Raw genomic sequence first — 27921 nt, 5'->3', positions numbered from 1 at the left:
ATTACCTGCATCTACAGCATAGTAGGTGTTCGGTCAATATTTGATAATATAATTAAACCTCTCTGACCCACACACAGTTTTCTCATCTGAAAAGTAGGGTAAAACATATTTATCTGGCTGGTGTTGTAAGAATAGATAATATATGTAAGGCACCTGGTAGCAACATTATTATCATTATCATTTCTAGGGATGACATTAGGGCAGCTGCTTCATAACCATTCATGGTCACCACTGACCATGCTAAATATAGCAGCAAAGCAGAGTTAACAGGCCAGTTATTTTAATACAAATAAGCAAAGCAAGAAGAGGGCTCAAGATAATAGCCCTTGAATTCAATGTGTAGAAAGTCCCAGAAGAACACTGGCTTCAGTCGTGACCTGTGAGCAGAAAGTGGGTAGCTCTGCTGCATCACCAAACAGCTCTGTAGAATCGCCATTCACAAGGTGCTTCTCAACGGTGTGGTCCGTTACAAGCAATTCAGCAGCAAATTCATGGGATGCGGAGCAAGGGTGTGCCAGGCCCCCTCACCCATCCTGAAACTCTATTCAGAGAACAGGTAAGCTGATGGACTGGTTGTTTTTGGACTGGAGTTTTTAAATGTAAAATGATAAATGCCTCTAGTTAAAAAAAAATCAAGAGTACAAAAGGATCTAAATGGAAAAGTCAGCATCCCTATCACCCACAAACCCTCAGGTAGATTTTCCAGAGTTAATCACCATTATTTCTTACAGATATTTTTATGCACACACAAAGATATACGTTTATTTTTTCACAGATGGGAATCATTAAAAAACTATTCTGAAATTTGCTTTTATCCCTTCCTACTTTATTTATCTGGAATCACTTCCCATATCAGTATATGTGGATTTACCTCCTTATTTTTAACAACTGCTGTATGTATAAAGTAATATAACAGATAAGCCCCCAATCTCAATGACGTCACATAATTAATATTTATTTCTCATTTACCTCAATCCAGCTGGGGATCAAGTGGGAGTGAGGAGGGTAAGGAGATACTTTGCTCTTAGCACTTATTCAGGAATCCAGGATGACCACGGCCCTGCCACCTTCAACATATGACTTCCACATACTTGGTGGCTCCTAAAGTCACTCTGGGTGACAATATCCAGTCAGTAGATGGGGAAGGAGAGTGTGGAGAAGGGTGAAAGGTTTGTTTTACAGTAAGCCAAGTCTAGAGGTGACATCTAACACTTTTGCACACATTACTTTGGCCAGAACTTGAAGACTTTCACCTGTAGACCAGCACCAGGAAACTGTCCCAGCTGGACAGCTGCTTGTCTGGAACTACTGGACACTATGGAAGGGAAGCACAAACCTTTCATGGGCGGTTAAACATACCTGACACAGATGCACTGTAGGAATACATCCGAATTTATTTAACACCCAGAAGGCTAGCTTTCTTCTCTTTCTTCTGCTTTTCTGCTTATCTTTTGTCAAAGGCAAGTTTTTAAACTGTGGAAAGATATCATCTGATAAGAACGAAGACATGAGAAAGTAGACAGCTGTAACCACTGCTGGTGGGTGTGTGTACTGGTTCAGATTTGGTGGGGTACAGAGGAGCCATCAATGAAAAACCTGTAAATGATGCATATCTATGATCCAACAATACATTTTTTTTTTTTTTGAGACGGAGTCTCACTCTGTTACTCAGGCTGGAGTCCAATGGTGCCATCTCAGCTTACTGCAAACCTCTGCCTCCCAGGTTCAAGCAATTCTCCTGCCTCAGCCTCCCAGGTACCTGGGATTACAGGTGCACGCCACCACACTCAGCTAATTTTTGTGGTTTTTATTAAAGACGGGGTTTTACCATGTAGCCTAAGCTGACCTCAAACTCCTGGGCTTAAGTGATCCGCCCACCTCGGCCTCCCAAAGTGCTGGGATTACAGGCGTGAGCCACTGCACCTGGCCTGCTCCAGCAACACTTCTAAGGATGGTTTCCAAAGAAATGAGTGGACTGTTGCTCACATCTGTATGCACATGGATGTTTATAATAGTCGTGCATTGTAAACAACCTAGATGCCTAACCACAGAGAACTGTTTAAATTACTGTACATCCATATAATGGAATACTATGCAGGTGTTAAAAATAATTGCATAGATACCTGCAAACATAAAAATATGTTCATGATATGTCATGATTAAAAAATAAGGTTCCTGGCCAGGTGCCATGGCTCACGCCTGTAATCCCAGGATTTTGGGAGCCCGGGATGGGCAGATCTCTTGAGCCCAGGAGTTCAAGACCAGCCTGGGCAACATGCCGAAACCTCATCTCTACAAAAAATACAAAAATTAGCCGGGCATGGTGGTGTGCACCTGTAGTCCTAGCTACTCAGGAGGCCGAGGTGTGAGGATTGCTGGAGTCGAGGAAGTCGAGGCCACAGTGAGCCAAGATTGCACCACTGTACTCCAGCCTGTGTGACAGAATGAGACCCTGTCTCAAAAAAAAAAAAAAAAAAAAAAAAAAGCTCCTAAAGTGCAATTTTAAAAAACAAGTGATTACTTATAGCAAAAAGGCTAGAGGACACATGCAAATGTATACAGTATTTATCTCTGCATAATAGAACTATGGGTGTTTTTCGTTTTCTTCTTTTACACCTTTATGTGATGTGTTAATATTTTATCATTAGGGAAAAAACAGCAAAGCTATTTTCAGCTTGAAATGAAAAAAAAAGTTGATAAAGGGGATTGGGGCTTAGGTGATTAAAGGCAAGCATGTGAGTCAGACATGGCCTCTCAGCCCCTGCCGGACTGCTGCGCTGTCACCAGACACTCAAGTTGCTATCAGGAGCACTTTTCTCTGTCAAAGTGACTGGCTTTTGTCATGCAATCCCCAAGTTATAATGGGAGGGTAGGATAGGCCCCAGAGCAGTCAGCTGAGCCAGCCCCACTCCGTGAGTCGGTCCTCTGGGGCTCACCATACCCCCAGCCTCTGCATGGGGAACACCATCAGGGCCCTCGTGGCCTTCATCCCTGCTGACTGCTGCCAGAACTATGTGGTCAGGGACCTCCATGAGATGCCGCTGGACAAGATGGTGGATCTGAGTGGGAGCCAGTTACGCCGCTTCCCCCTGCACGTGTGCTCCTTCAAGGAGCTGGTCAAGCTCTACCTGAGTGACAACCACCTCAACAGCCTGCCTCCGGAGCTGGGGCAGCTACAGAACCTGCAGATTCTGGCCTTGGATTTCAACAACTTCAAGGCTCTGCCCCAAGTGGTGTGCACCTTGAAACAACTCTGCATCCTCTACCTGGGCAACAACAAACTCTGCGACCTCCCCAGTGAGCTGAGCCTGCTCCAGAACCTCAGGACCCTATGGATCGAGGCCAACTGCCTCACCCAGCTGCCAGAGGTTGTCTGTGAGCTGAGTCTCCTTAAGACTCTGCATGCCGGCTCTAATGCCCTGCGTTTGCTGCCAGGCCAGCTCCGGCGCCTCCAGGAGCTGAGGACCATCTGGCTCTCGGGCAACCGGCTAACTGACTTCCCCGCTGTGCTGCTTCACATGCCCTTCCTGGAGGTGATTGATGTGGACCAGAACAGCATCCGTTACTTCCCCAGCCTGGCCCATCTGTCAAGTCTGAAGCTGGTCATCTATGACCACAATCCTTGCAGGAATGCACCCAAGGTGGCCAAAGGTGTGCGCCGTGTGGGGAGATGGGCAGAGGAGACGCCAGAGCCTGACCCTAGAAAAGCCAGGCGCTATGCGTTGGTCAGAGAGGAAAGCCAGGAGCTACAGGCACCAGTCCCACCTCCTCCACTTCCTCTTACCAACTCCTGAGGAGCTTCAGTTGCAAGTCAGTGCCAGGGACCCAACTGCAGCATGTTTTGGAAGCCTCTCCATTGGAGTGGAAAGGATGGCTCTGGGTCATTTGGGGGTGGCTCTGCTAGTAGAGACTGATGGAGACAGCCAGGTGGAATGCCATAAATCACACTGAGAAAATATTTCTGGCCAACAGCTCTTCTTCCAGAGGGGAGTTGTGTGCCAATGATGGCATGAGAATCCAGAGAATTCTTGTTTGCAAGAAAACAGCTTCTCCATGCAGATATTTTGAAACACTGAAGAGCAAAAAGGGCTGGGACACTTTGAACTCCTGCACTCTCCAGAAGTGACTGGTCATGAGGCTCATGAGCTCCTCAAATAAGGTATTTGTCATAGAATTAAATATTCTGGTGGTCTGTCCCTTTGCAGGACATATTTTCTTTACTGTAAATGACCATAAACAGTATCAATGTATCACTGAGGCCACTGAAAAGGACATTTCTACCTAGGCAATCAGTCAGATTCACACAAAAAAGTTGTTTGTTGTTGTAAAGGCTCAAGATGAAACTCTCCCCAGCAGTTTAGTGCCTGCTGAAAAGATCCCTGATGGACAATACCTCTGGTGGACTCCAGCTGCCCCTTTTATTATTATTAGAGACAAGATCTCGCTCTGTTACTAGGCTGGAGTGCAGTGGCACAATCATGGCTCACTGCAGCCTCTAACTACTGGGCTCAAGCCTTCCTCCCGCCTCAGCCTGCCCAGTAACTGGTACTACAGATGTGCGCACCTGGCTAAGTCTTCTAATTTCGTAGAGATGAGGTCTTGCTATGTTGCTCGAGCTAGTTTCAAACTCCTGGGCTCAAGCGATGCTCCTGCTTCAGCCTCCCAAAGTGCGGGGATTACAGGCATGAGCCACCACACACAGCCTTCAGCTGTCACCTTAAACTTGACAATGGCTCATGCTGATTTAGTTCATTTTCCCTAAAGGTTTGAGCCAAGATCTGCTCCCAACAGTTCACTGTCACTGACAATGTTGGAAGTCATCTGGAAAAGATAACCTCTGTGGCAATGCAGTCTCATTAAAGTCAAGCCTTGTTGTGATTCCTGTCTACCTCCCTGAAGCAAAGCCCTTCTGTTTATTCACACTAATGAGCCAGAGCTGAGCTAAATTGAATCCCTGTCCTTGGAGGAAAACCACATTTCCAGAAGCATATTAGTCTAAAGGTAGTAGGTGAGAAATGTGATCACTTGAAACAAGTACTTTGAAATTTGAATAGCAAGTTGTAGTGTATATAGGAAGTCTCTGCCTCTTTCGCCTAGTATCTCTGCCTTTGTTTCAATGTGTTTTGATTTCTATAGACTGTTTTGACAGTGTATAAACCAAGGTATTTTGTTTTTTGAAAGTATGTAAATTGTGACCTTCTCACAAATATATAAACTTTAAAGAAATTGTTGTTAGTGGGTGATTTAATAACACAATTCTTTATGTACTTGAACCTTTTCAGCAAACAAGGACACAAAAAGTGTCATCTTAACTAAAACATACAGTACCAAGTTTTTAAAAGGACCTTTTCCATAAAAGCATCTTAACCCAACAAAGTTTGGTTCTAAAATGACATTACACAACAGACCTATTTTCATGTATGTCTTCCTACCGGAAATATTTCCTGCTAAACTAAAGGAAGAGAAATTTCCATGATATTGCATAATTCCTTCCTACTGCCACCTCCCAACTGCAGAGCATTTGCAACCCATTGATCAGACTGTGAAAAAAGGCCCCTTTAATCATTTAATGTAATAGGTTTAAACTTTCAGGTCAAACATATTTAACTCCTTTAGAAACAAGCCCAGATTTCTGTTGGACAGTTAGGATTTATCTCATTCCTAATGACGGAAGCCAAATTATATTCAGCTGATGATAGAAACTTTTGTCAACAGAACTTGCATTCTAAGCTTAATCTATAGCAAGGTTTATCGATTGCTGACTTTCTTTTGACCCTGTCTTCCCCTTCCCAAGATTAATCGGCCATTCTGTAGTTGCAGACTATAACCATAAAACAGAGTGAAGCCAATTGATCCATACAGAACTCTCATCTACAGAGCTAAATGGTCTGAATCAGTAGTCAAATTATAAACATTTTGGCCCATAATCAAGCTGTTTTATTCTAAAACAATCAATACACAACAGACATTTCTCAAATGGTACGGTCAAGTGTTTGCTGTTGAATTTGCTTTCCAAAAAGTTTTCACTGTAGGATTTCAATCAATTTTATAAAGTATATAAATGCATACTTACATGTCTATAACCCTTCTAATGTTTTCTGGAAATGTTGACATAATTAGAAAGTAAAATAAGAAAATGTTGAAGCACCAAATGTAACTCTTTTGCTCCTGATTTTAAGTCTTGAAACTCAAAGTGTTAATGCATCAAAGGGAAAAGGTCTTCCAGAAGTTTACATAGGATTTTAGAGTCCATAAATAAGAGTGATGCCAACTGAAATCTTTAACATGGAATCAATGGAAATGAACCAGCAACCAAGTTTGCTTCTTTATTTTGTCCTAAAATGCAACATCTCTAGAGTTTGTAATTTTACACTTAAAAGTGGGTTTGTGCCCTAATAAGCAACTGAACTCAAACTAAAGGCACATATCCAACACAGTGAACCAGAAGCAATGTAGCATAGTGGCTAAGCAATGTAGCATAGTGGCTTGCCCAATGTACATAGGGCAATGTAGCATAAGGCCCTTCAGACTACCTGGGTTCAAATCCCAGGCTTGCCAATAACTAGTCAGTTATCATCTGTGTGCCTCAGTTTCCTCATCAGTAAAATGGTAACAGTTTCAGCAGGGCACTGTAAGGATTAAACCAATTACTGTGTATAAAATGCATAGAACAGTGCCTGGCATGTGACAGTGAAGGTTTACATAAAATGTTCTTTTACTAAGTATTATACCAGGCAGCACAACACCTATATTTACCCTAAAAGCAAGTGTAATTCCTTGCTTTAAAAAAAAAAAAAAAGTGGCATCCCATGATTTGCAGGAGAAAAAAAAAGTGGCAATAGAACAACAAAGCTATTTTCCCTTCAGAAAATTTTCAACCATAATATCTAAAGTCCTGAATATAAGAGATATAACCACAATTTGGTCAAATGTTCCTGCCTTACCAAAATAGGAAAACACACAGACATGATTACCAAAGATGCATTTGCAAATTTCTAAATGAATATACTTTGATCCTTATCTATTATTCTAGAATTAACTTAATCACCAAAGTACTTGAAAACACGGGACTATTTCTTGGCATTAAATCTGTTTCTTAAGGGGCAGGAAGCATGTGACTGAAGACATGGGTCCTGTTAGATACTTTTTTTTTTGAGAGGGAGTCTCGCTCTGTCGCCCAGGCTGGGATGCAGTGGCCGGATCTCAGCTCACTGCAAGCTCCGCCTCCCGGGTGTACGCCATTCTCCTGCCTCAGCCTCCCGAGTAGCTGGGACTACAGGCGCCCGCCACGACGCCCGGCTAATTTTTTTGTATTTTTGGTAGAGACGGGGTTTCACTGTGTTAGCTAGGATGATCTGGGTCTCCTGACCTCATGATCCGCCCGTCTCGGCCTCCCAAAGTGCTGGGATTACAGGCTTGAGCCACCGCGCCCGGCCCTGTTAGATACTTTTACTCTGCCTTTTGCTCATTTTTTGTTTGTTTTTAAGCACACTATTTGTCATCTCAGTACCATAGAAAGGATACTACTACTATTTGAAAACAACAAGATATGCATGCCTTTCTTTCCTTATGGACTGTCCACTTCTGGCAAACACTAAGCAGGTCTTATCATTGAATCATCAGTGCCTTGTACAGTTCCACCACACTTCTTGAAGATGGGAGATTTTGTCAGTACCCAGCCCACGGGACAGGAGGAAAGGCTGACACGTGGAGCGCTGCCAGAGGCCGGGCCAGGTACTTTCCTCAGGTTAAGTTAATTCACGTCATCTTTTCAATACTCCTTTGAAAAGTGCTATTATATACTGCTCACAATTTTAAAATCATAAATGAAATCAGGGTTATCTTTAGTCTTCATATTGAGAATCTGAAAAGTTCTATAGTAATTTTGATTTTTAAAAAGGTTCTCTTTATATCTTCTATTGACCTAATGTGCTAATATGGCACACGGCAGACTTTTATGAAGGGTTTTGTACAGAGTATTTTGTTGACTTCTATTATTCGGAGCCCTGGCAAGAAACTGCATTCACCCCATGTGATTACATGGAGAGACTTTAGTGAAGACACGGTGAAGTGGGGGAAAAAAACAATAGCAACCCAGACACAATAGCAGCAGCTGTCATCACCTGTAAGACCGAACAGGGTAAAAAAACGTTTCAGCCGGGCCCAGTGGCTCACACCTGTAACTCCAGAACTTTGGGAGGCCGAGGGGAGGTGAGCCACGAGGTCAGATCCAGACCATCCTAGCTAACATGGTGAAACCCCGTCTGTACTAAAAAATACAAAAAACTAGCCAGGTGAGGTGGCGGGCGCCTGTAGTCCCAGCTACTCAGGAAGCTGAGGCAGGAGAATGGCGTGAACTCAGGAGGCGGAGCTTGCAGTGAGCCAAGATCCTGCCACTGCACTCCAGCCTGGGCGACAGAGCAAGACTCCTTCTCAAAACAAAACAAAACAAAACACCGTTTCCCAAATCCATTAAGAGCTAAGAGCCATGGTAGAGGTGCTGCCTAACAAAGATATAGTAGCAGGTCTTGCAGGGATGCAGTTACCTCCAGAGACAAAGAGCAAAGGCAGGAAGAGAATAGATTCTGTCTCCCTATCTCCTGCCAGTGCATCCTCAGTTAAAGCAATAGAAAACCAATCCACAGGGAGCTGTGAGCAAGGCAGCTAGCAGGGGAAGACTGGATTTGGGGTTGATGAGTGTAAAACATCAAACCCAAATTATCCTTCCTCAGAGAAAAACTGAAGGTTAACTAGGATAGATTTTAAGCTCCTAAGCACTTAGACCCATTCCAAATTTCTACTTTCAGGTCACAAGTCTTGTGAAAACAAAAACTCACTACTTCCATGCTTGCTATTTCTGAGTTAAAAGAAACTCCTTCCGTCACTCATACACTGTTGGTGGGAATGTAAATTAGCTCCACCTTTATGGAAAACAGTATGGAGGTATCTCAAAGAAATAAAGTTACAACTACCATTTGACCGAGCAATTCCACTTCTGTATATCTATCCAAAGGAAAAGAAATCATTTTATCAAAGACACCTGCAGTTGCAGCACTATTTACAGTAGCAAAATCACAAAGCCAACCACAAGCCACCAAAAGGTGACTGGACTTTTAAGAATGTAGTACATATACACCAATGGAATACAACACAGCCATAAAAAAGAAAAACAAATGTCCTCTGCAGCAACACGGATGGAGCTAGAGGCCATTATCCTAAGTGAACACAGAAACAGAAAATCAAATATCACATGTTCTCATTTTTAAGTGGGAACTAAACAAAAGCAACACGTGGACTTAAATATGGAGGAAATGGACTCTGGGGACTCCAAAGCATGGAGGGTAAGATAGGCCTGAGGGCTGAAGTTACCTATTGGGTCCGGTGTCCAATATATGGGTGATGGATATGCTAGAAGCCCAACCCCCATCATCACACATAATACCCTTGTGACTAAGCAGCACGTGTACCCCAAATCTAAAATTGTAAAAACTCCATCCTAAAACCGTTAACAAGCCAGGCGTGGTGGCCCAGGCCTGTAATCCCAGTACTTTGGGAGGCCGAGGCGGATAGATCACAAGGTCAGGAGATCGAGACCATCCTGGCTAACACGGTGAAACCCCGTTTCTACTAAAAATACAAAAAAAATTAGGCGGGTGTGGTGGCGGGCGCCTGTAGTCCCAGCCACTCGGGAGGCTGAGGCAGGAGAATGGTGTGAACCCAGGAGGCGGAGCTTGCAGTGAGCCAAGATCACACCACTGCACTCCAGCCTAGGCGACAGAGCATGACTCCGTTTCAAGAAAAAAAAAAACCGTTAACAGGAGTTAGGTCTAGGTCATACTTACCTCTGAAACTGAAAAGATTATTTGTGAACTTGAGATTTTTCTAAAGACAACAATCAGTAAGGGCTTCAGAATATATGAAGGCAAGGTATGGCTATATTTTTGAATATAGTAGTTTCCATATTTTTACTTTTCTAAACTTCTTCATTGGCCAATCTGTTTTAAGGTCTTTGGAGAAAATATGCCTAAGTACCTAAGAAAATATGTGTAACTCCATGCCATCTGGTCCCTCAGGATAAACTCACCTGTCCCACCACATCCTTTGTGGGTTCTCTCATATGCTCTCCTGCTCCACCTACGTCAGTTGTGAGGATCACAACTAATGTGTGATAAAGCACTTAAAAAAAAATCACACAGCAGATGGTATTGCTATTCAATCAGTGTAATTCTGATAATGTCACATTTTTCTAGTTTTAATCTCATCTACAAATACTAAAATATTGAGACAAATTCTCAGATGTCTCAACTTTTCCCCTGACCCTGAAACAAAAACATGTTTGGTCTATCAGTGTTTCTTTAAAAATCCTTTGCTCCTTTATGGGAAGGTCCCTCCATGTTAGCACAGCTGTCCAATAAAAACTCAACCTGTTGGGCTCTTACTTCTTGTCTATTCTGCTACATACTGATGCAGTAACAGCCTCCAAATCTAGAGCTGCCTTTTAAACCAGCGAACTCAGTCCATACTTACACCCGTTCTCATTCTCTTATCCACTTACCCCAAACAAAAACCCTTTATATATAAAAAAAAAAAATTAAAAAAAAAAAAAAACCCAATCAGTAACAATACTTAAGTCTAACCATACTTTTTAGAGAAATTACCTTACAGAGCATTGGAAAGAGGTGCTGTAAAACCAGCCTGGGCAGCACAGCAAAGTCTGTCTCTACAAGTTAAAAAAAAACAAAAACAACAACAAAAAAAACACATCAGCCAGGCATGATGCCATGCACCCATAGTCCCAGCTACTTGGGTGAAAGAATCGCTTGAGCCCAGGAGATAGGGGCCGTATGAGCCGTGATCACACAACTGCACTCCAGCCTGGGGGACAGAATGAGATCCTGTCTCAAAAAAAAAAAAAAACAAAAAAGCAAAAAAACAAAAAGTACTTAGAGCACATCATCTTGCAACATTTAATATGACTTTTTCAAGCATAAAAATATCATATAACATAGAGACCAGCCTGGCCAACATAGCAAAACCCCATCTCTACTAAAAATACAAAAATTAGCCAGGCATGGTGGCAGACTACTATGTAATCCCACCTACTCGAAGGGCTGAGGCAGGAGAATCATTTGAAACTAAGAGGTGGAGGTTGCAGTGAGCCGAGATCGCGCCACACTGCACTCCAGTCTGGGGGACAGAGGGACACTCCGTCTCAAAAAACAGAAAAAAAAAAAAAAAAATCACATCACAGAAAGCATTGTAATTTTTTCCAATGCAAGAGACAGCATTTAGACTACACAAAATTAAATGAGTACTAGTTTATGGCATTTTTCACTAAACAAAATTAAACGGGTAGTAAAATTTACACTTTTTTTTTTTTTTTGAGATGGGAGTCTCACTATCACGCAGGCTGGAGTGCAGTGGTGCGATCTTGGCTCACTGCAACCTCTGTCCCCCAGGCTCAAGTGATTCTCCTGCCTCAGCCTCCCAAGCAACTGGCATTACAGGCGCCCACCACCATGCCCAGCTAATTTTTGTATTTTTAGTAGAGATGGGGTTTCACCATGTTGCCCAGGCTGGTCTTGAACTCCTGACCTCAAGTGATCCACCTGTCGTGGCCTCCCAATATTAGGATTATAGGCATGAGCCACCACGCCTGGCCATAATTGAGGGTTCTTATGGCCCAGCAACAAAACCAAAAGATTAATATATGGTGTGTTTATCACACTTAACTTGGGCTTATATTAATCAAGATAATTATTTCAAAAATGTAGATGGCCAATCATTAAGCTGGAAAATGCCATATTTAAAATAATCATTAATTTTCATTAAGTAGAGTTCAAACAGAATACACACATATAAGACATAAGAACCAAGTAATTGTTCAAATGTTTATTTTAATGCACAGTATGAGAAATGAACTTTTAAATCAACTGATTTGTATGGAAAATGACACGGCAAATAAATTAGACCTATGTTAAAGAGAAGGTCAGCTAAATAGCCAAACTTAAGGATACAAAATGGGCACCAATAAACAGATTCCACAGTCTTCTTTAAGAGACTACCTTTCAAACACAACTTTGCTAGAAACTGGTCCAAAGATCAACAGCACGTGGGAATGCTTAACAGGGGTGGTGATCAGGGACACGTTTCCTATGAAAGTAAGAAAAAAGTCAACAGTGAAAAATGAAGAGCATGATTTTATCCGAAGTACTATACCAAATACAAACACAACTAGAATCCTGTACTAAAACTGTTATAGCTCTGCAGTGGTTTGCATGTGTGTCCCCTATACAACTCACATTGAAACTGAATTCCCAATGTGGCAGTATTGGAAGTTGGGCTTTTAAGAGGTGACCAGGTTATGTCATGGTCTAATGGGTTATACAGCAATGGGACTGCTGGCTTTAGGCGAGACTGAGCTAGCCACTCAGCCCCTCTCCGTGTGATGCCCTAGCACATCAACACTGTTCTGCTTTGGGATTCTGCAGATACCCCCACCAAGAAGCAGCACCTTTTATTCTCATCTTTTATTCTTTGGTGACCATACAATAAGGGGGCATAGAACAATCTTTTGGAAAGATGGGATAAGGGTACTAGTAAATTTCTACTTAATGCTTGTTCAAGGATCTAAAGCTTGAGAAACACTGCTTTTAGAGGCAAACACAACAGTTAAGAGAAGCTGAAGAAGCTTAAGAATAGATCAAAGAGTACAGCATTATACAGGGGTCATATAAAGAGATAAACTTTTCAACCTTAGTAGCTTATGGAGGGACTAGGATGCTAACCACTGTCAAAAGAGTTATGAAGCAGCTGTCACAGGGCACTGATCTGAAAAACAAGTCCTCTGGAGATTAATAAGGAACATGAAAAAGAAGCCCATGGTCTGGTAAGTTTGGAAGGCTGGGTTAAACAAAATTAAGTTTCTTTACTGCAAATTACTCAGAATTTGCTAATAAAAGATACCTAATCTCTAAAACAGTATCAGACCAAACAAGGTATCACACATTTTTTAAGTGTATTTCCATTGTGGCTGAGGGCATTGACTTATTGTGAAGATTTCTGGGAGTAGGTGTGGCTATATGACATTGCCCCTAATCAGAACACTTTAGTTACAGAACTCAGTTTCCTTTTGCTATAATTCTGTTTAAAGACAATAGAAAGCATCACAGCATCTATTGTCCTCAGTACTTGACCTTTCCAAGCATGGCTCTTTCTGTGCCTTTTCAATCCTAAGAGCTACCTCAGCTGCCCATCCTCTTAAGTTTTTCTGGCTTAAGTGTTAAGAGTTGTGATATTTTAAATAACTTACATAATACTTTTATCCAGGCAAAACTGTCTCTGCTTTTCATTAACTCTAATTATAAAATGAACACAGCCCCCTAATTTTTTTGTTTTGCTGTTAATAATTTTTTCTGAGAAAAGTGTTAGGGTACCTGGGTGCTGCTTTGATGATGTTGTCCACACGCAGAATCACCTCTGCTGCTTCAGCTGCACTCAGAAGAACCTGTCGCTTCACTTGAAAACTTTCTGTTATACCCAGGATAGCCATATCGCCAATGGTGCCTTCCCTCATATCTAAAAAGAAAAAGTGTTTACTAAAAAGTAGTTTTAACTATCAAAACATCTCTAATGATTTATAATAAAAATTAATCCTATTATTAATAAAATTAGGACACCCAACTACTTTACTCAGTAGGTGGATATGCCTACAAATGAGCTCAAAGAAAGCCTTTAGATCACCTGTGATCAGAAGCTGGAGACTGGCCTGGCAAACACGGTAAAATCCCCTCTCTACTAAAAATATAAAAATTAGCCGAGCATGGTGGTGGGCACCTGTAATCCCAGCTACTCAGGAGGCTGAGGCAGAATCACTTGAACCTGGGAGGCAGAGGTGGCAGTGAGCTGAGATCATGCCATTGCACTCTAGCCTGGGCAACATGAGCAAAACTCTACCTCAAAAAATAAACAAATAAAATAAAAGGGGCCAGGCTCAGTGGCTCACACCTATAATCCTAACACTTTGGGAGGCTGAGGCAGGAGGATTGCTTGAGGCCAGCCTGAACAACATAGTGAGATCGCCCCCATCTCTTAAGAAAATAAAAATAATTTAGTCAGGCATTGTGGCATGTGCCCTAACTACTTGGAAGGCTGAGGAAGGAGAACTGCTTGAGCCAGGGGTTCAAGGCCACAGTGAATTATAATGGTGCCACTGCACTCCAGCCTGGGGAACAGCAAGACCACTGTCTCAGTAATAATAATAATAATAATAATGATAATAATAATAATAATAATGATGTCAACTGGTCACCCTAATTAATTAGAAGACAACAATGTCAAATAATAAAAAACAAATGGGGGCCGGGCATGGTGGCTCAAGCCTGTAATCCCAGCACTTTGTGAGGCCGAGACGGGCGGATCACGGGGTCAAGAGATTGAGACCATCCTGGCTAACACGGTGAAACCCCGTCTCTACTAAAAAATACAAAAAAACTAGCCGGGCGAGGTGGCGGGCGCCTGTAGTCCCAGCTACTTGGGAGGCTGAGGCAGGAGAATGGTGTAAACCTGGGAGACGGAGCCTGCAGTGAGCCGAGATCCGGCCACTGCACTCCGGCCTGGGAGACAGAGCGAGACTCTGTCTCAAAAAAAAAAAAAAGAAAAACAAATGGAAGAAAATTCAGAAGTCATCTACACAACTTCTCTTCTTGTGAGAATCCTGCTTCACTTTCTCACAGATTAACCGGTGCTCCCTCTGGTTCAATGACAGGATTATCTATCTTCTTAAGACTACTCTATAATGTCCAGCACAGCTTGTCAGAAAGTTTTTCAATACGAATTAAATCTGCCTCATTGGCCACTCTTATCTATGGACTGGAGATCTGTGATCTGTACTCAAGATTATCTCGCAGTAAGTTTACTATGAAATTAGGAGTTAATACTGATTGTATAAGCAACATAATAGTTTGTTATTTTCCAGAGTGTAAGTATTGTTTATATTTAAATCCTATAGTCATTATATACCAAATAGTTACAAATCTTCTAATCAGTTTTGTATGTCTTATGGAATAACAAAATTTGGGAAATGCTGAGCATATAAAGTCACACACATTTTCCCAGCACATATAATGGTTACAAGGACAAAGCAGAAGAGTCTTTTATATGGTTGGTTATCGTTAACTCTTTATGCTCCAAAAGAAAAAAAGGGCTGGTGAAAAGAGTTACTTTTAACAACGGCCACAAAGTTCCCCTTGATTGCTTACCCAGTCCAGCAGTGGTATTGCCTTCACTGTGAGCAGCCCTGAGCTGGGCCACCAAGTCCGCACTGTCATAGCCTGCATTGTCAGCTATGATGGTTGGCAACTATGAAATGAAGAAAACAAGTAACTACTCACTCTAAGAACCACTGATTTACTCCCAACTAGGATAGCTTTTTAAAATTACGCATTTAGAAACAATGTAATATCTGCTTCAATTACTGCTCACGAAGAAGAGAAACTCCAGAATTAAATTTAAAAGCAGTATTAACCAGTTTATTTTCTACTCATTTTAAAACTATCAATAACCACAAAACTTAAGTTCAGATCTCTCATTCTGATTAACTTACCATTCTCAGTGCTTTAGCGTAAGACTCCATTGCAACAGCTTCTTTGCCTGGTGTTCTATTGGCAAGCTGTGTCACAGCATGAGCCATCAACATCTCAGAACAGCCTATAGATTAAATTTCCAACAAAATATTGTAAAACTTAGTTGTCTCCAAGATACTGAATTACTGACTTTAAGATATGCCAAGCATTTTAAAATTTAGTGCAAAGGCAATATAAAGTTTCTATAAGAACCATTAAAACCACTTATGACTTATATTGTACTTCAAGAAATAAAAATACATTCAACATTTTCTAAATGCTTACCTCCTCCATAAACTGTTCTAGAGTCCTTTACAGTTTGCGCAAGAACACAAAGAGCGTCATGCAAAGATCTTTCTGCTTCATCTAAAATTTGTTGAGTGGCACCACGCAAAACAATGGTACAAGCCTCACCTAAAATTAAAAGTCACAGTGACCACTTAGGGACAAAAAGTTTGCCTTCTATTATTTATACAGGTGTTGGTTATATTACTGGGTTCTGAAAGCTGATCTGTCTTCCTGTATTATACATTCTCCAACAATCAAGGTTCATAATGGTTCTAAGTTATCAAGGAAAAAAACTATGTTGAACATGCACTTTTCACAAAGACACAGTAATACAAGATTGACCTCAAGAGACTGAAACAAAATATGTATCATGCTTCTGAAGAGTTGAGACTTGTAAGATACACTATTCTAGTAATTACAATAGCCTTTACTTCAACAGAGCCTAGCAAGAATTTAGACACCTTAACCAGGATCTACATAATCACTCACCAAGGGCAACCCCAGAAAAGTGAATGAGTTTGTCTTCTCCAATCATGACTTCCTCGATAAGTTTGCAACTTCCAAGCTTCACCAGTTCTGGGTGATCAAAGGTAGAGGCAATTTCACCACCTATAAACATAAACATTTCTTAGCTAAATGCACGGTAGGCTTAAAATTCCTGTTTTCTAATAAGCAGTAATGGATAATGATAGGTGATGTGTTTAACATTTTAAAGACTGATTGCTTATTATATACCAGGCACTCTTTAAATACTTCATATTGACTAATTAATCTTTAAAACAATCCTCTTGGATAGGCTCCATTATTATCCATTTTACACACGATAAAAATGAGGCCAAGAGGTTTACTTTCCTATCCAAAGTTACCCAACTAGGATGAACATAAAAAGCTGGGGTTCAAACCCAAGCAGTCTGGCTTCAGATCTATAAGCACACACAATACTACCTCCCAAAGGTTAAACTGAGTCTTAAAGCAGTTACTTTTGAATTGAAATTCAGATTCTCTTCTGAATCCAATCTATAATTCCCAGCACAAGACATGAAAATATTTGTCCTGTATGTCAACCACTATACACTTCATGAACCGCTTAATAATCACCTGGTATCTCTATCACAAATGAAATGTCCTAAGGCCTAAAAAAAAGAAATGCATACTAAGAATTTCCCAGACCAAATTTAATAAGAACAAATTAATTTTAGTCCTTATGTCTCATTTCTATTCCTATTTTCCCTCCATCTTCCATGCTGTAAACTGAACAGGTCAGTCACTTCATTCCCTATTTCCTAACTAAGCAAGTCAGGTTTCCATTTCAAAATTCTTTTCTCTAGCTGACTACTCTTTTCATAATGTGAACTGCATATATTATCAATCAACTCTTCTCTTCCTATTCCTTACTGATAAATCTGTCAATGCCCTATTATTTATTTTACAATAAATTCATAAAGACTCTGGTCTTCTAAACTACTAATTTATACTCATAATTTGTATAAAGTTCTTTTTACTTCTGGCTGAGAAAATTCTGAGACTGCTTTGTGTTCTAGATGTGAGACACAACAGATATTTCACATGTCATATCCAAAAATAACACTAACTTGGCTTATGAAACTTTTCACTTCATCCTTCTACATGTAAGGCTTTGTTTCTTTCTTTTTAAAGAGACAGTGTCTTGCTATGTTGCCTAGACTGGAGTGCAATGACTGTTCACCAGGCACCATCATAGCACACTACAGCCCCAACCTCCTGGGCATAAGCAATCTTTCTGCCTCAGTCTCTTGAATGGATGAAACTACTGGCACATGCCACCATGCCCAGCTCAAGACATTTAATGACACCTGCAAGAACCAATGTTATCAAACACCTTTGACAACTACTGAGCTTTTAAGGATGGGAGCCACCATGTGGTCAACTTCATAGACATATAGTTGGTGTACTTTAAATAAACATTCTTCTGGGTATATACAGCAATTTCATGTCAAGACCTTACGATACGTTTATCCCATCAATATATTACCATTTACTTCTCACATCTTTTTTTTTTGAGATGGAGTCTCGCTCTGTCACCCAGGCTGGAGTGCAGTGGTGCCAATCTCAGCTCACTGCAACCTCCATTTCCTGGGTCCAAGTGATTTTCCTGCCTCAGCCTCCCAAGTAGCTGGGACTACAGGCGCCCACGACCACGCCTGGCTAATTTTTGTATTTTTAGTAGAGACAGGGTTTCACCATATTGGCCAGGCTGGTCTCAAACTCCAGACCTTGTGATCCGCCCACTTAGGCCTCTCAAAGTGCTGGGATTACAGGCGTGAGCCATCGCACCCGGCCTCTTACATCTTTATTTTGTGGAACTAAAGAATGAATTACACAAACATGAGCATCTTAAATTTTGTTTATTTGTCGCCTTAAAGCATCAAGTATGCAGCAGCTCCTAAAGAACTTTAAAGCAGGTAAACCCACTTCAAGTAATTAGAAGAAAATGTCTCTTGGTTAGAGGAAGACTATGCTTCTCAAATGATTTAAAAAAATGTCTTAAGAGATCATTCTGGGATGAGACCAAGTCCACTCTCCAAAGGTTAGTACACTATAATTTCTTCTAATAATCATGGCAGTTCCAAACCATGTGGCAGCCCTACTGACTTCACAACTCATAACCCATGTCTCCAGTTCTCCTTAATTCCCATTTCCAAACCCACTTTCCAACCTATTCATTCATTTTCAAGGACCTAAAATCTAGAAAAATCTGTTAAACTTAGTTTTCTAGGGCTTAGAGTTTACTATGAAAACCATTAACAAAACTATACTTATACCCCTAAATCTATAAACATTTAATAAACAAAAATTTTTAAACCATTAGTTACCACAATAAAGAGCAGACAAGCTACATTTTTTTTTTTTTTTTTTTTTTTTTAAATTTAAAGACAGGGTCTTGCTCTGTCACTTAGGATGGAGTGCAGTGATGTGATCATAGCTCACTGCAGCCATGAACTCCTGGGCTGAAGAGATCTCCTGCCTCAACCTCCCAAGTAGACGACTACAGGCATGTGCCACCACGCCTGGCTAATTCTTTGTAGAGACAGTCTTACTATATTGCCCAGGCTGGTCTTGAACTCCTGGCTTCAAGCAATCTTCCTGCCTTGGCCTCTCAAAGCACTGGGATTACAAGAATGAGCCACTGCAACCAGCCTGAACTCTTATGTCATTTTGATATAGACAGACATGTCTGATTTACAAACACAGTTTCTGTTTGACTCAACTGGAATTATATCACTCATACTTCTTTTAAAGGGTATTGAGGTATACTAATTTCCATTATACAATGTTGACTGTTTCACTTATGCTAACCTTTATTACTTTCAGAAACTTAAAAAAATTAATAAAAGTAATGTTTCAGTACTTGACTCACTCTTCAGCATACAGTAAGTGTTCAATAAAGGTTACCTATTATAACTGTACTACTACAAAGGACACAAAGCATTCAGCTACTTACTTGGCAATAAAAACAAATGAACAAACTAGATAAATATAAATAGACTTAAGACTTTTTAAAGCTCTAGTTTGTTCAGATTTTAACAATGCTCTTACAGGTTTGTGAGAAAAAATATATCTATCTTTTTTTTGCTGTTGTTGAGACAGGGTCTCACTCTGTCGCCAAGGCTGGAGTGCAGTGGCACGATCGCCATGATTGCAGCCTCTGCCTCCCAGGCTCAAGACAGTCTCATCCCTCAGCCTACCAAGTGGTTAGGATCACAGGCGCTCGCCACCACACCTGGCCAATTTTTTTTTTTTTTTTTTTTTTTTTTTGTAGGGATGGGGTTTCGCCATGTTGCCCAGGTTGGTCTGAAATTCCTGAACTCAAGCGATCTGGCTGCCTCGGCCTCCCAAAAGTGCTGGGATTACAGGCACGAGCCACTGCACCCAGCCAAAAATCTACCCTTAAAACAGTGACACAATGAAGAAATCTATACCTACAGCAAACGTGGTATATAATTTGGTATAGTAAATGTAATGTATCTGCATTTCTAAATTAAAGATATCCAAGAGTATAGATTTCAGAATAACTGTTGAAATTCTAAACTCCTTCCTTTGATTTCTTAACAATGAATTGCATATAGTAACAAATAATAAATCCAAGAGTGACTATTGTGTTTGTTAAAAAAACAATACCTTTTTTCCATACCTGTGACAAGAGCTAGGCGTTCCACACCTGCAAAATCTGCATGCTCAATAGCCATGACACCAGCAGCACCAAAGAGCTGTTCAGGATAATTATAAATTAATTGCCTGTAAATAAAATATATGAAAACATTATGCTCAAAACTATTACAAGATAAACTACATTAGACTAAAAAACAAGTAAACATTTTTACCACACAAGTAAAAGAAATGCAAATTAGAACAAGATTGCATTTCTTACCTGTATAATTAGAATTTATCAATTACAGTACTAATGCATCCACTACTAGCATTGAAAACAGGTGTTCTTTATTATAGTAACTGTATAAATCAATCCCATAATTCTGGCCACTGTAAGTGTGCATAAATCACAGTTTACAAATTATGAAAATCCATAATTTAGGTGAAGTTATGTAAGGCAGTTCCTAACAAATCATTAATTCAACATAAGTAAATATAAAGTATTCCTTAAACTTTCATAGAAAAAAATCCTTTCTTACAAGCACAGACCTGTTAATAAAGCAATTTATTCCATGCTTAAGAATACGTTCAACTTTCTCCTTCATTTTTTCCTTTTCCGCATGTTCTATTTCTGCAACCTTTGCTGTAGAATCAACTCTTACCCGGGAACCAAATATCTAAGACAAAGAAAAGCATAAAGAGAGCATCAGTTTCATTACTTTTTTTTTTGAGATTGAGTCTCGCTCTGTTGCTCAGGCTGGAGTGCAGTGGAGCAATCTCGGCTCACTGCAACCTCCACCCCCCGGGTTCAAGTGATTCTCCTGCCTCAGCCTTCCAAGTGGTTGGGATTACAGGTGCACACCACCACGCCCAGCTAATTTTTGTATTTTTAGTAGCATGGGGTTTCACCATCTCATACTGGACAGGTTGGCCTCGAACTCCTGACCTTGTGATCCGCCTGGCTGGCCTCCCAAAGTGCTGGGATTACAGGCGTGAACCACCATGCCAGTCCTCATTACTCTTTTTAAAGAGTCCCATAGCATATCTCAACATTTTTACCAATATATATATCAAAAAGTATATACATGTGTATATATACAATAGACACCTATCCCAAGCTTTTTAGCGCAATTGATTCCTGAGTTTATAGAAGCCAGCAATTTTTTTTTCTTTTTCTTTTTTTTTTTTTTTTTGAGACTTTAGAGACAGAGTTTCACTCTTGTTGCCCAGGCTCGAGTGCGGTGGCGTTATCTCCTGGGTTCAAGCGATTCTCCTGCCTCAGCCTCCCAAGTAGCTGGGATTACAGACATGCGCCACCACGCCCAGCTAATTTTGTATTTTGTATTTTTTTTTAAGTAGAGACAGGGTTTCTCCATGTTGGTCAGGCTGGTCTCAAACTTCCGACCTCAGATGATCCACCGCCTCGGCCTCCCAAACTGCTAGGATTACAGGAGTAAGCCACTCCGCCTGGCCAGCAATTTGAATTTTTAAAAAGTACAGTTACATACCTTTATTTTGTCTGTATCCATACCAGTATTTGCAATAAGAATTTTAGCATTTTCAATTCGTTTTGGTTGATTTACTCCAATTTTTTTATCCAACAGAAAGCCTACAATAAATATAAGAACAATATCATATTTAATACTTCAAAGCAGCCTTAGTAAATCTTATAAAGCTGTCTGCTTTATCATATCACTATTTCAAAGAAGCTATTTAAGTCCAATTTACCAAGCTCTTAGAAGGTATAAAAGCAAGCTTGTCCAACCCACTTTATTCTGCTGTTGTTTTGCTTTGTTTTAGGCTTTTAGTGCCTGAAAGCCATGGATTTTAGCTTCTGTCTCTAGTGATAAGAAAAGAGGGATGAGGAAGGGGCTTTACTGGCCCAACCAGAAACAGAAACTAGGAACCCATGACTGTATTCTCTTCCTTGGACACTCCTGGTATAAAGCATCCCACTAGAAGAGTTATTACAAAATTCATTTAATGGGTTACTTAAAAAATAATATATGAAACAGGAAATATGAGAACACAGTACAGACAGTAAAATTAAACAGTATTTTGAAACTTTTGTTTCAGATATAGACTACACCCACATCTGTATGGGTTGCAAAATAAAGACAACAGGTTAAGTCCACTTTTATTAGCTTGAAATCACCACCACAAGAGAAAAACTGAAGATTCAGGTATTGAGGCTGGTGGTAAAAATGAAAAACCATGGACAATGGAGTCAGATAAACCTGACCCCAATCATGCCCCTGCTGCTGGCTATATAACCTTGGACAAATTATCCAACCAGAGATGCTAATTTGTAAAACAGGAATGTAACCAGTGGCAGAGGTGCTAGTTACCAGCCTAGTCCTGTTGCTTTGGAACCATCATACAAACCCAGTACCACCTACCTCTCCAGGCCTTTTTTGGTTATGTTAGAAACTTTTCTCTTACGAAGCCACCTTTATCTTGGGTTTTCTACTCTATTCAAGTGAACTTAATCCTCACTCACCAGGTCATGATGACTAAATGACTAAAGTTCCTATTACAATTCCTAGTACACAGCAGACATTCAAGAATGGTGCTGCTTGTGCTACTATTCTTGTTGTAATGCTCCTATTAGAAATGCTACACAGCAGCCAGGCGTGGTGGCTCACGCCTGTAATCCCAACTCTTTGGGAGGCTGAGGCAGGTGGATCACCTTAGGTCAGGAGTTCCAGACCAGCCTGGCCAACACGGCAATAACCAGTCTCCACTAAAAATACAAAAAAAATTAGCCAGGCATGGTGGCACATGCCTCTAATCCCAGCTACTTGGGAGGCTGAGGCAGGAGAATCGCTTGAACTGAGGAGGCAGAGGTTGCAGTGAGGCGACATCATGCTGCTGCACTCCAGCCTGGGTGACACAGCCAGACTCCGTCTCAAAAAAAAAAAAAAAAAAACAAAAAGAAATGCTACACAGCTCTTGTATATAAACTTAACCAAGAGTATTTTCAGAATCATGACATTCTCTTAAAACAAATCAAGACCTATAACATACACCAAAACCAGGACTCCAAACCACTGGTAAAAGCAGAAGTTATAAAGCACCATCTAATTCTTTTTTTTTCCTTCTCTGTACAAGAATGCCTATACTTTTTGACAGGTCATTTTGTGAAGTAAATTCAATGTGAAGATGATCTGGAAAACTTCACTCTACAAACAAAAATGTACTACTAAGAAAACAGTACTTGTTATGTCTCATTTATCACTCTTTAAGAACTAGATCCTCTTGCCCTATAAACATACATAATTACTAGTTAATTTTTTTTAAATTCTTTTCTAAAAAAACTAGTCATCCCCCAGTATACAAGGGATACTGGTTCCAAGATGCCCACACACACCAAAATCCACACATACTTAAGTTCCAGGCTGACTGGAACCAGTAGATTTGAAAAGTTGGCCTGCTATATACACGGGTTTCAAATCCTGCAAATACTGCATTTTCCATCCACATTCGGTTGCACATGCACAAACCACAGACACAAAGGGCTGAATATATTTATTGAAAAAACCTGCGTTAAGTGAATCTACATAGTTCAAACCCATGTTGTTCAATGGTCAACTGTACATCCTCGACAACTAGCTAACACAATGATATCACTGACCCAGACCCTTCCTGGAGAATACACATATAATCCTGGTAAAAGTACCATTTGAGAATAAATGATTTCTAGCAAAAGAAAACTACATTTCCTCTTTATCAGAGACTGCAAATAACTTCATGGTAGTTAAGTAAACTCTAGAGATCATCAACAATGCTGGAATAGTGTGGGAAGAGGAGTACAGTCAATGAAATGACAAAAATGGTTGCACATATGGTATGTCCTTAAATTCAAGTTCACTGGCTTTGTAAAGTGTCACTGGTCCCAAAACAGAATTCACTCAGTATTCAGCCCTCAGCATCTAATCAAAGCTTCTTGTATCTGACATTCATACATACCTTCATCTAAATAAGAATCTGCCAAACTTCCTCCTAGCTTCTTGATAATATGAATTGCCTCGAGGTTGCCAGAGCCTTTCAGTCTGAGAACTGCTTCTACAGCTAACTTTGTAAAGTGGTCTTTGTGATGAGTAAGAAGTTTTGAGGATAATGTTGTGCCCGCAATATTCATTAAATCTTGACGGAATTTTACTTCATCGGAACTAAATAAAACCAACCAAATACACATATTAACCTTACTTTTCAAAATTTATCTAGATATTCATGTCAATAGATAATTTTACCCTGACTGGTCAAGTTTGTAAGCTATAAGAAAAGAATTAAACCTCAGCAGTAATCAAGAAACACAAATTATTTTCCCCACCAAACTGGCAAAATGCCAAAAAAAAAAGGGGGGGGAGGTAGGGTACAGCACACAAGCAAGCAAAAATCTAATATTGGCAAGAATATGAGAAATGGCCAGGCACAGTGGCTCACGCCTCTAATCCTAGCACTTTGGGAGACTGAGGAGGGTGGCCTGTAATCCTAGCACTTTGGGAGACTGAGGAGGGTGGATCACTTGAGGTCAGTTCAAGACCAGCCTGACCAACATGGTGAAACTCCATCTACACTAAAAATACAAAATTAGCTGGGTATGGTGGCACATGCCTGTAGTCCCAGCTACTCGGGAAGCTGAGGCAAGAGAATCGCTTGAATCCAGGAGGCAGAGGTCGCAGTCAGCCGAGATCATACCACTGCACTCCATCCTGGGAAACTCTAAGAGCGAGACTCCGTCTCAAAATAAATAAATAAATAAAAAGAATGTGAAAAACAAGTAATATTATACAGTTGCAAATAGGAAAATTAGTAAAAATGCCTTAAAACAGTGGTCCCCAACCTTTTTGGCACCAGGGACTGGTTTCAAGGAAGACAATTTTTCTACCTGCATTAAGCATGTTATGAAAGAACACTAAATGTTTAGAACAGTAGTACTTTGGTGTACCAACCCATGATCGACTGCAGAACTCAACAGTGCCTCTCTTGCAGCCTTTGTGGCTTCTCTCCAACCCGCTATGATGGTCTGTGGATGAATCTTTTTTGCAATTAAAGATTCTGCTTCCTATTAATAGTTATAAAATAAAAATTATAAATAGAAAATTATTAAGCACTCCTCAACAGTAAAGATGGAGGAAGTAAGGACTTGATTACCTCTGATACTCAAAAACAGTAGGAAAAACAGAGTTGCTCAGTTGCTCTTACCCTTAATAATTCTGCTGCTAAAACGGTAACAGAGGTAGTGCCATCACCAACTTCATCATCTTGAACCCTTGACATATCTAGAAAAAGAAATTAGTTAACTCAAAATTGCTTCTTTGCTTACTAAATTCTCCAAAAATATTCACTACCAATCTAAACTTATCAAGGTTCCTCATACAAAAAATTCTTTGGAACTTTGAGGTCTGAAATGTAACAGTTTTACCACCAATATATGGCACTCCTGAAGCTTGTATTTTAACAATGATAACTAAAACCCAGTGGACATCAATTGACAGTACAGTTGGTCAACACAGCCTATTTATAAAGTTATTTCAAAAATGTTAACCAATAGTATTATTAGGTTGGTGAAAAAGTATATTCAGACTTACCAACTAAAACTTTAGCTGCTGGATTGTCAACACCAATGTTTTTCAGAATAGTGGCACCATCATTGGTTACCATGAGAGAGGCATCTCGTCCGCTGCTTAGAAGAATTTTGTCCTAAAGGGAACATAATTGGTTCAAGTTAAGATATAAGTACATCTTGAAGAATGCATGGTTCAATCAGTATTCTCATACAGTGCTAGTGTTATCAACACCCTGGATGGCTATTTTGTGGTATCCATTCATTCAAATGTTTTCAATACATACACCATGTTAACCAAACCGTGGTATCTACCCCTAGAAACATCAGAAGCACAGGGAGACACTAGTTTTTGTTTCAACACTGTTAACTGCAAAAACAATGGAAAGAAACTATCAGTACAGCCATAATTAAATTATAAAATAATTAAGGTACAAGATAATATTTGACAGTTAAAGAGGAGGCAGTATTATCTACTTACACTGAAAGGAATTTAAAAGACCAAGCTACAAAACAGTATTGATAAATAGTATCTATGTTTTATAAAACAGTATCTATTACATGAGTATAAAATACATAATAAAGTACACATAATTCTACATAAACAGAAAATTAGTAGTAGTACATGCAAATTATAACACTACTTGTCACTGAGGAGGGGCATAGGATTGGGGATGGTGATTCTGGGGACTCTGATTTTTACTAAGAACATACTTGTCTTTTATAATTAAACGTTCTAAAGATTAAAAAGCATTTTAAAATGTTTGTTATTAATTATATTTCCACTAAGGGCTCTAAAACAATATTAAAACATAAAACTTTTCTATTTTTCTTACCATGCCTTTGGGTCCCAAGGTGCTCTTTACCAAGTCTCCAATGGCGATGGCACCAATAAAAGAAGTCTGGAGTAAAAACCAAGGATATTATCAGAATCAACTTTACCATCTTCAAGTACAGTTTTATCTTTACTTACTTTTTTTTTTTTTTTTTTTGAGGCAGAGTCTCGCTCTGTCGCCCAGGCTGGAGTGCAATGGTGCGATCTCAGCCCACCGCAACCTCCGCCTCCTGGGTTCAAGCGATCTTCCTACCTGAGGCTCCCAAGTAGCTGGGATTACAGGCGCCCGTCACCACGCCAGACTAATTTTTGTATTTTTAGTAGAAACGGGGTTTCGCCATGTTGGCCAGGCTGGTCTCGAACTCCTGACCTCAGTTCATCCCCCTAACTCGGCCTCCCAAAGTACTGGGATTACAGGAGTGAGGCACCGCACCTGGCCTCCAGTTTTATCTTTAAAACAAAAGTTAGAACAAGGCTTACCAGGCGAGCTGTCTCTGCTCTCTCTTCATCAGCTCCTGCCTTGAAGATGTTAACAGGTGCAAGGGAAAGGGACGCCTAAAAAAGAAAACCAAGAGGCATTTCGTTTAAGTACCAATACTCTAACACATACACTGAGGTGCCTTCCACTTGTCTTACAAGTGGATATCTAAGAGAAAACTCATTTACAATAATGTTTTCAAACAAATGAAGCTTCCATCATCGGAGAAGGCATTTAAGTGGGAGAGAGGGACTTGTAGGAGAGCGACATGGCTTTTCGGATTTACAAGGCCCCAGGAGTATAAACTATACACCAGCGAGACTGACAGTTACCTATGGCTAGACAAAAGACGATCTTGAACTAAGAATGAGGCAGGGAGGGGTTTTTTGCCATCGAGGGGACGCCTGCCATGCGGGCGAGGGAACGCGGCCTCCATCTTCCACCCTCGGGTGGCTCCGGCCCCGCCGCTCCAGGCTCCGCCCCTAGAGGGAGGGCGGGGCGGGTCCCACACTAGAAATTTCTTCGCTTGGGGTGAGGCGCGGGCCTGGGCTCCCGGGACTATGCAAAGGCCTGGGCAGAAGGAGACGCTGGCTTTGCGGTCCACTCCTCCCCCTCGTGGTGGGCTCCACCGGTTAGCCTGGCACAGGCCGCACGCCCCACGGCTCGCACCATGTGCGGCGGGCCGGAAAGCCAGAAACGGAGCCTACAACCCCAGCAGGACAGAGGAAGCAGTGGGGTGCCAAGAGCACGGGGAAGCAGGGGCAGGGCAAGAGACAGGGAGGTCAGGCTCACCATAGTTCCGAGGAGTTCCGCACACAAGTGAATCCCCTCACAGCTCGTGCTCAGGGCCAGCAGACAGAAGGAAGCCGGAAGTGACGTCACACACCCTACTGTCGGGGGCGGGGCCCCGGCCTTCGCGTCCCTCCGGCTGGCCGTTACCGCCAGCAGGCGTCCCATTTTGATTGGAGCCCCACGGGCCGGAAACGCAGCCTTTCACACT

General features: G+C 40.9%; 2 protein-coding genes across 4 annotated transcripts; one reads left to right on the top strand and one right to left on the bottom strand.

Annotated features, from left to right (window-relative positions):
• The first annotated feature begins 2466 nt into the window (after window positions 1-2466).
• Window positions 2467-8232, top strand: LRRC10 (leucine rich repeat containing 10). Of its 2 annotated transcripts, XR_002515697.2 has the most exons (2): window positions 2467-4159; window positions 7624-8232. XR_002515697.2 is itself a non-coding variant. In XM_003906763.5 (1 exon), the coding sequence occupies exon 1, from the start codon at window positions 2955-2957 to the stop codon at window positions 3792-3794; it is 840 nt and encodes a 279-aa protein (XP_003906812.2). In that variant the 5' UTR covers window positions 2467-2954; the 3' UTR covers window positions 3795-6799. The 2 variants fall into 2 exon arrangements, 1 of the variants encoding a protein (XP_003906812.2); XM_003906763.5 differs by lacking the exon at window positions 7624-8232 and having other exon boundaries at window positions 2467-6799.
• A 3645-nt stretch (window positions 8233-11877) lies between these two features.
• On the bottom strand, window positions 11878-27921 carry CCT2 (chaperonin containing TCP1 subunit 2). 2 transcript variants are annotated; one of them, XM_003906762.3, is made up of 16 exons: window positions 27714-27921; window positions 26924-26998; window positions 26445-26510; window positions 25634-25745; window positions 25248-25324; window positions 24995-25107; window positions 24009-24211; window positions 21548-21648; window positions 20589-20716; window positions 20083-20186; window positions 16401-16520; window positions 15909-16037; window positions 15605-15708; window positions 15261-15360; window positions 13437-13578; window positions 11878-12153 (listed from the first exon to the last, which is right to left on the bottom strand). In XM_003906762.3, exons 1-16 carry the CDS (start codon window positions 27876-27878, stop codon window positions 12123-12125), a joined length of 1770 nt encoding a protein of 589 aa, XP_003906811.1. In that variant the 5' UTR covers window positions 27879-27921; the 3' UTR covers window positions 11878-12122. The 2 variants fall into 2 exon arrangements, with proteins under 2 accessions (XP_003906811.1, XP_021778282.1); XM_021922590.2 differs by lacking the exon at window positions 15909-16037.

This window comes from Papio anubis, chromosome 9 (assembly GCF_008728515.1).
Source record: "Papio anubis isolate 15944 chromosome 9, Panubis1.0, whole genome shotgun sequence".
Taxonomy (NCBI): domain Eukaryota; kingdom Metazoa; phylum Chordata; class Mammalia; order Primates; family Cercopithecidae; genus Papio; species Papio anubis.
The sequence above is the reverse complement of the archived record's forward strand: the minus strand, read 5'-3'. Positions and strand labels throughout refer to the sequence as shown.

Bases quoted from the DNA above. Each gene is read 5' to 3' on its own strand.
- CCT2 (XM_003906762.3), bottom strand. From the start codon at position 27,878: ATGGGACGCCTGCTGGCGGTAACGGCCAGCCGGAGGGACGCGAAGGCC. The intron at 13,579-15,260 runs GTAAGCAATCAA...TTTTCTTTTTAG, and splicing joins CAATACCACTGCTGGACTGG to ATATGAGGGAAGGCACCATT. The intron at 12,154-13,436 runs GTACCCTAACAC...TTACTTTCATAG, and splicing joins ATCATCAAAGCAGCACCCAG to GAAACGTGTCCCTGATCACC.
- LRRC10 (XM_003906763.5), top strand. From the start codon at position 2,955: ATGGGGAACACCATCAGGGCCCTCGTGGCCTTCATCCCTGCTGACTGC.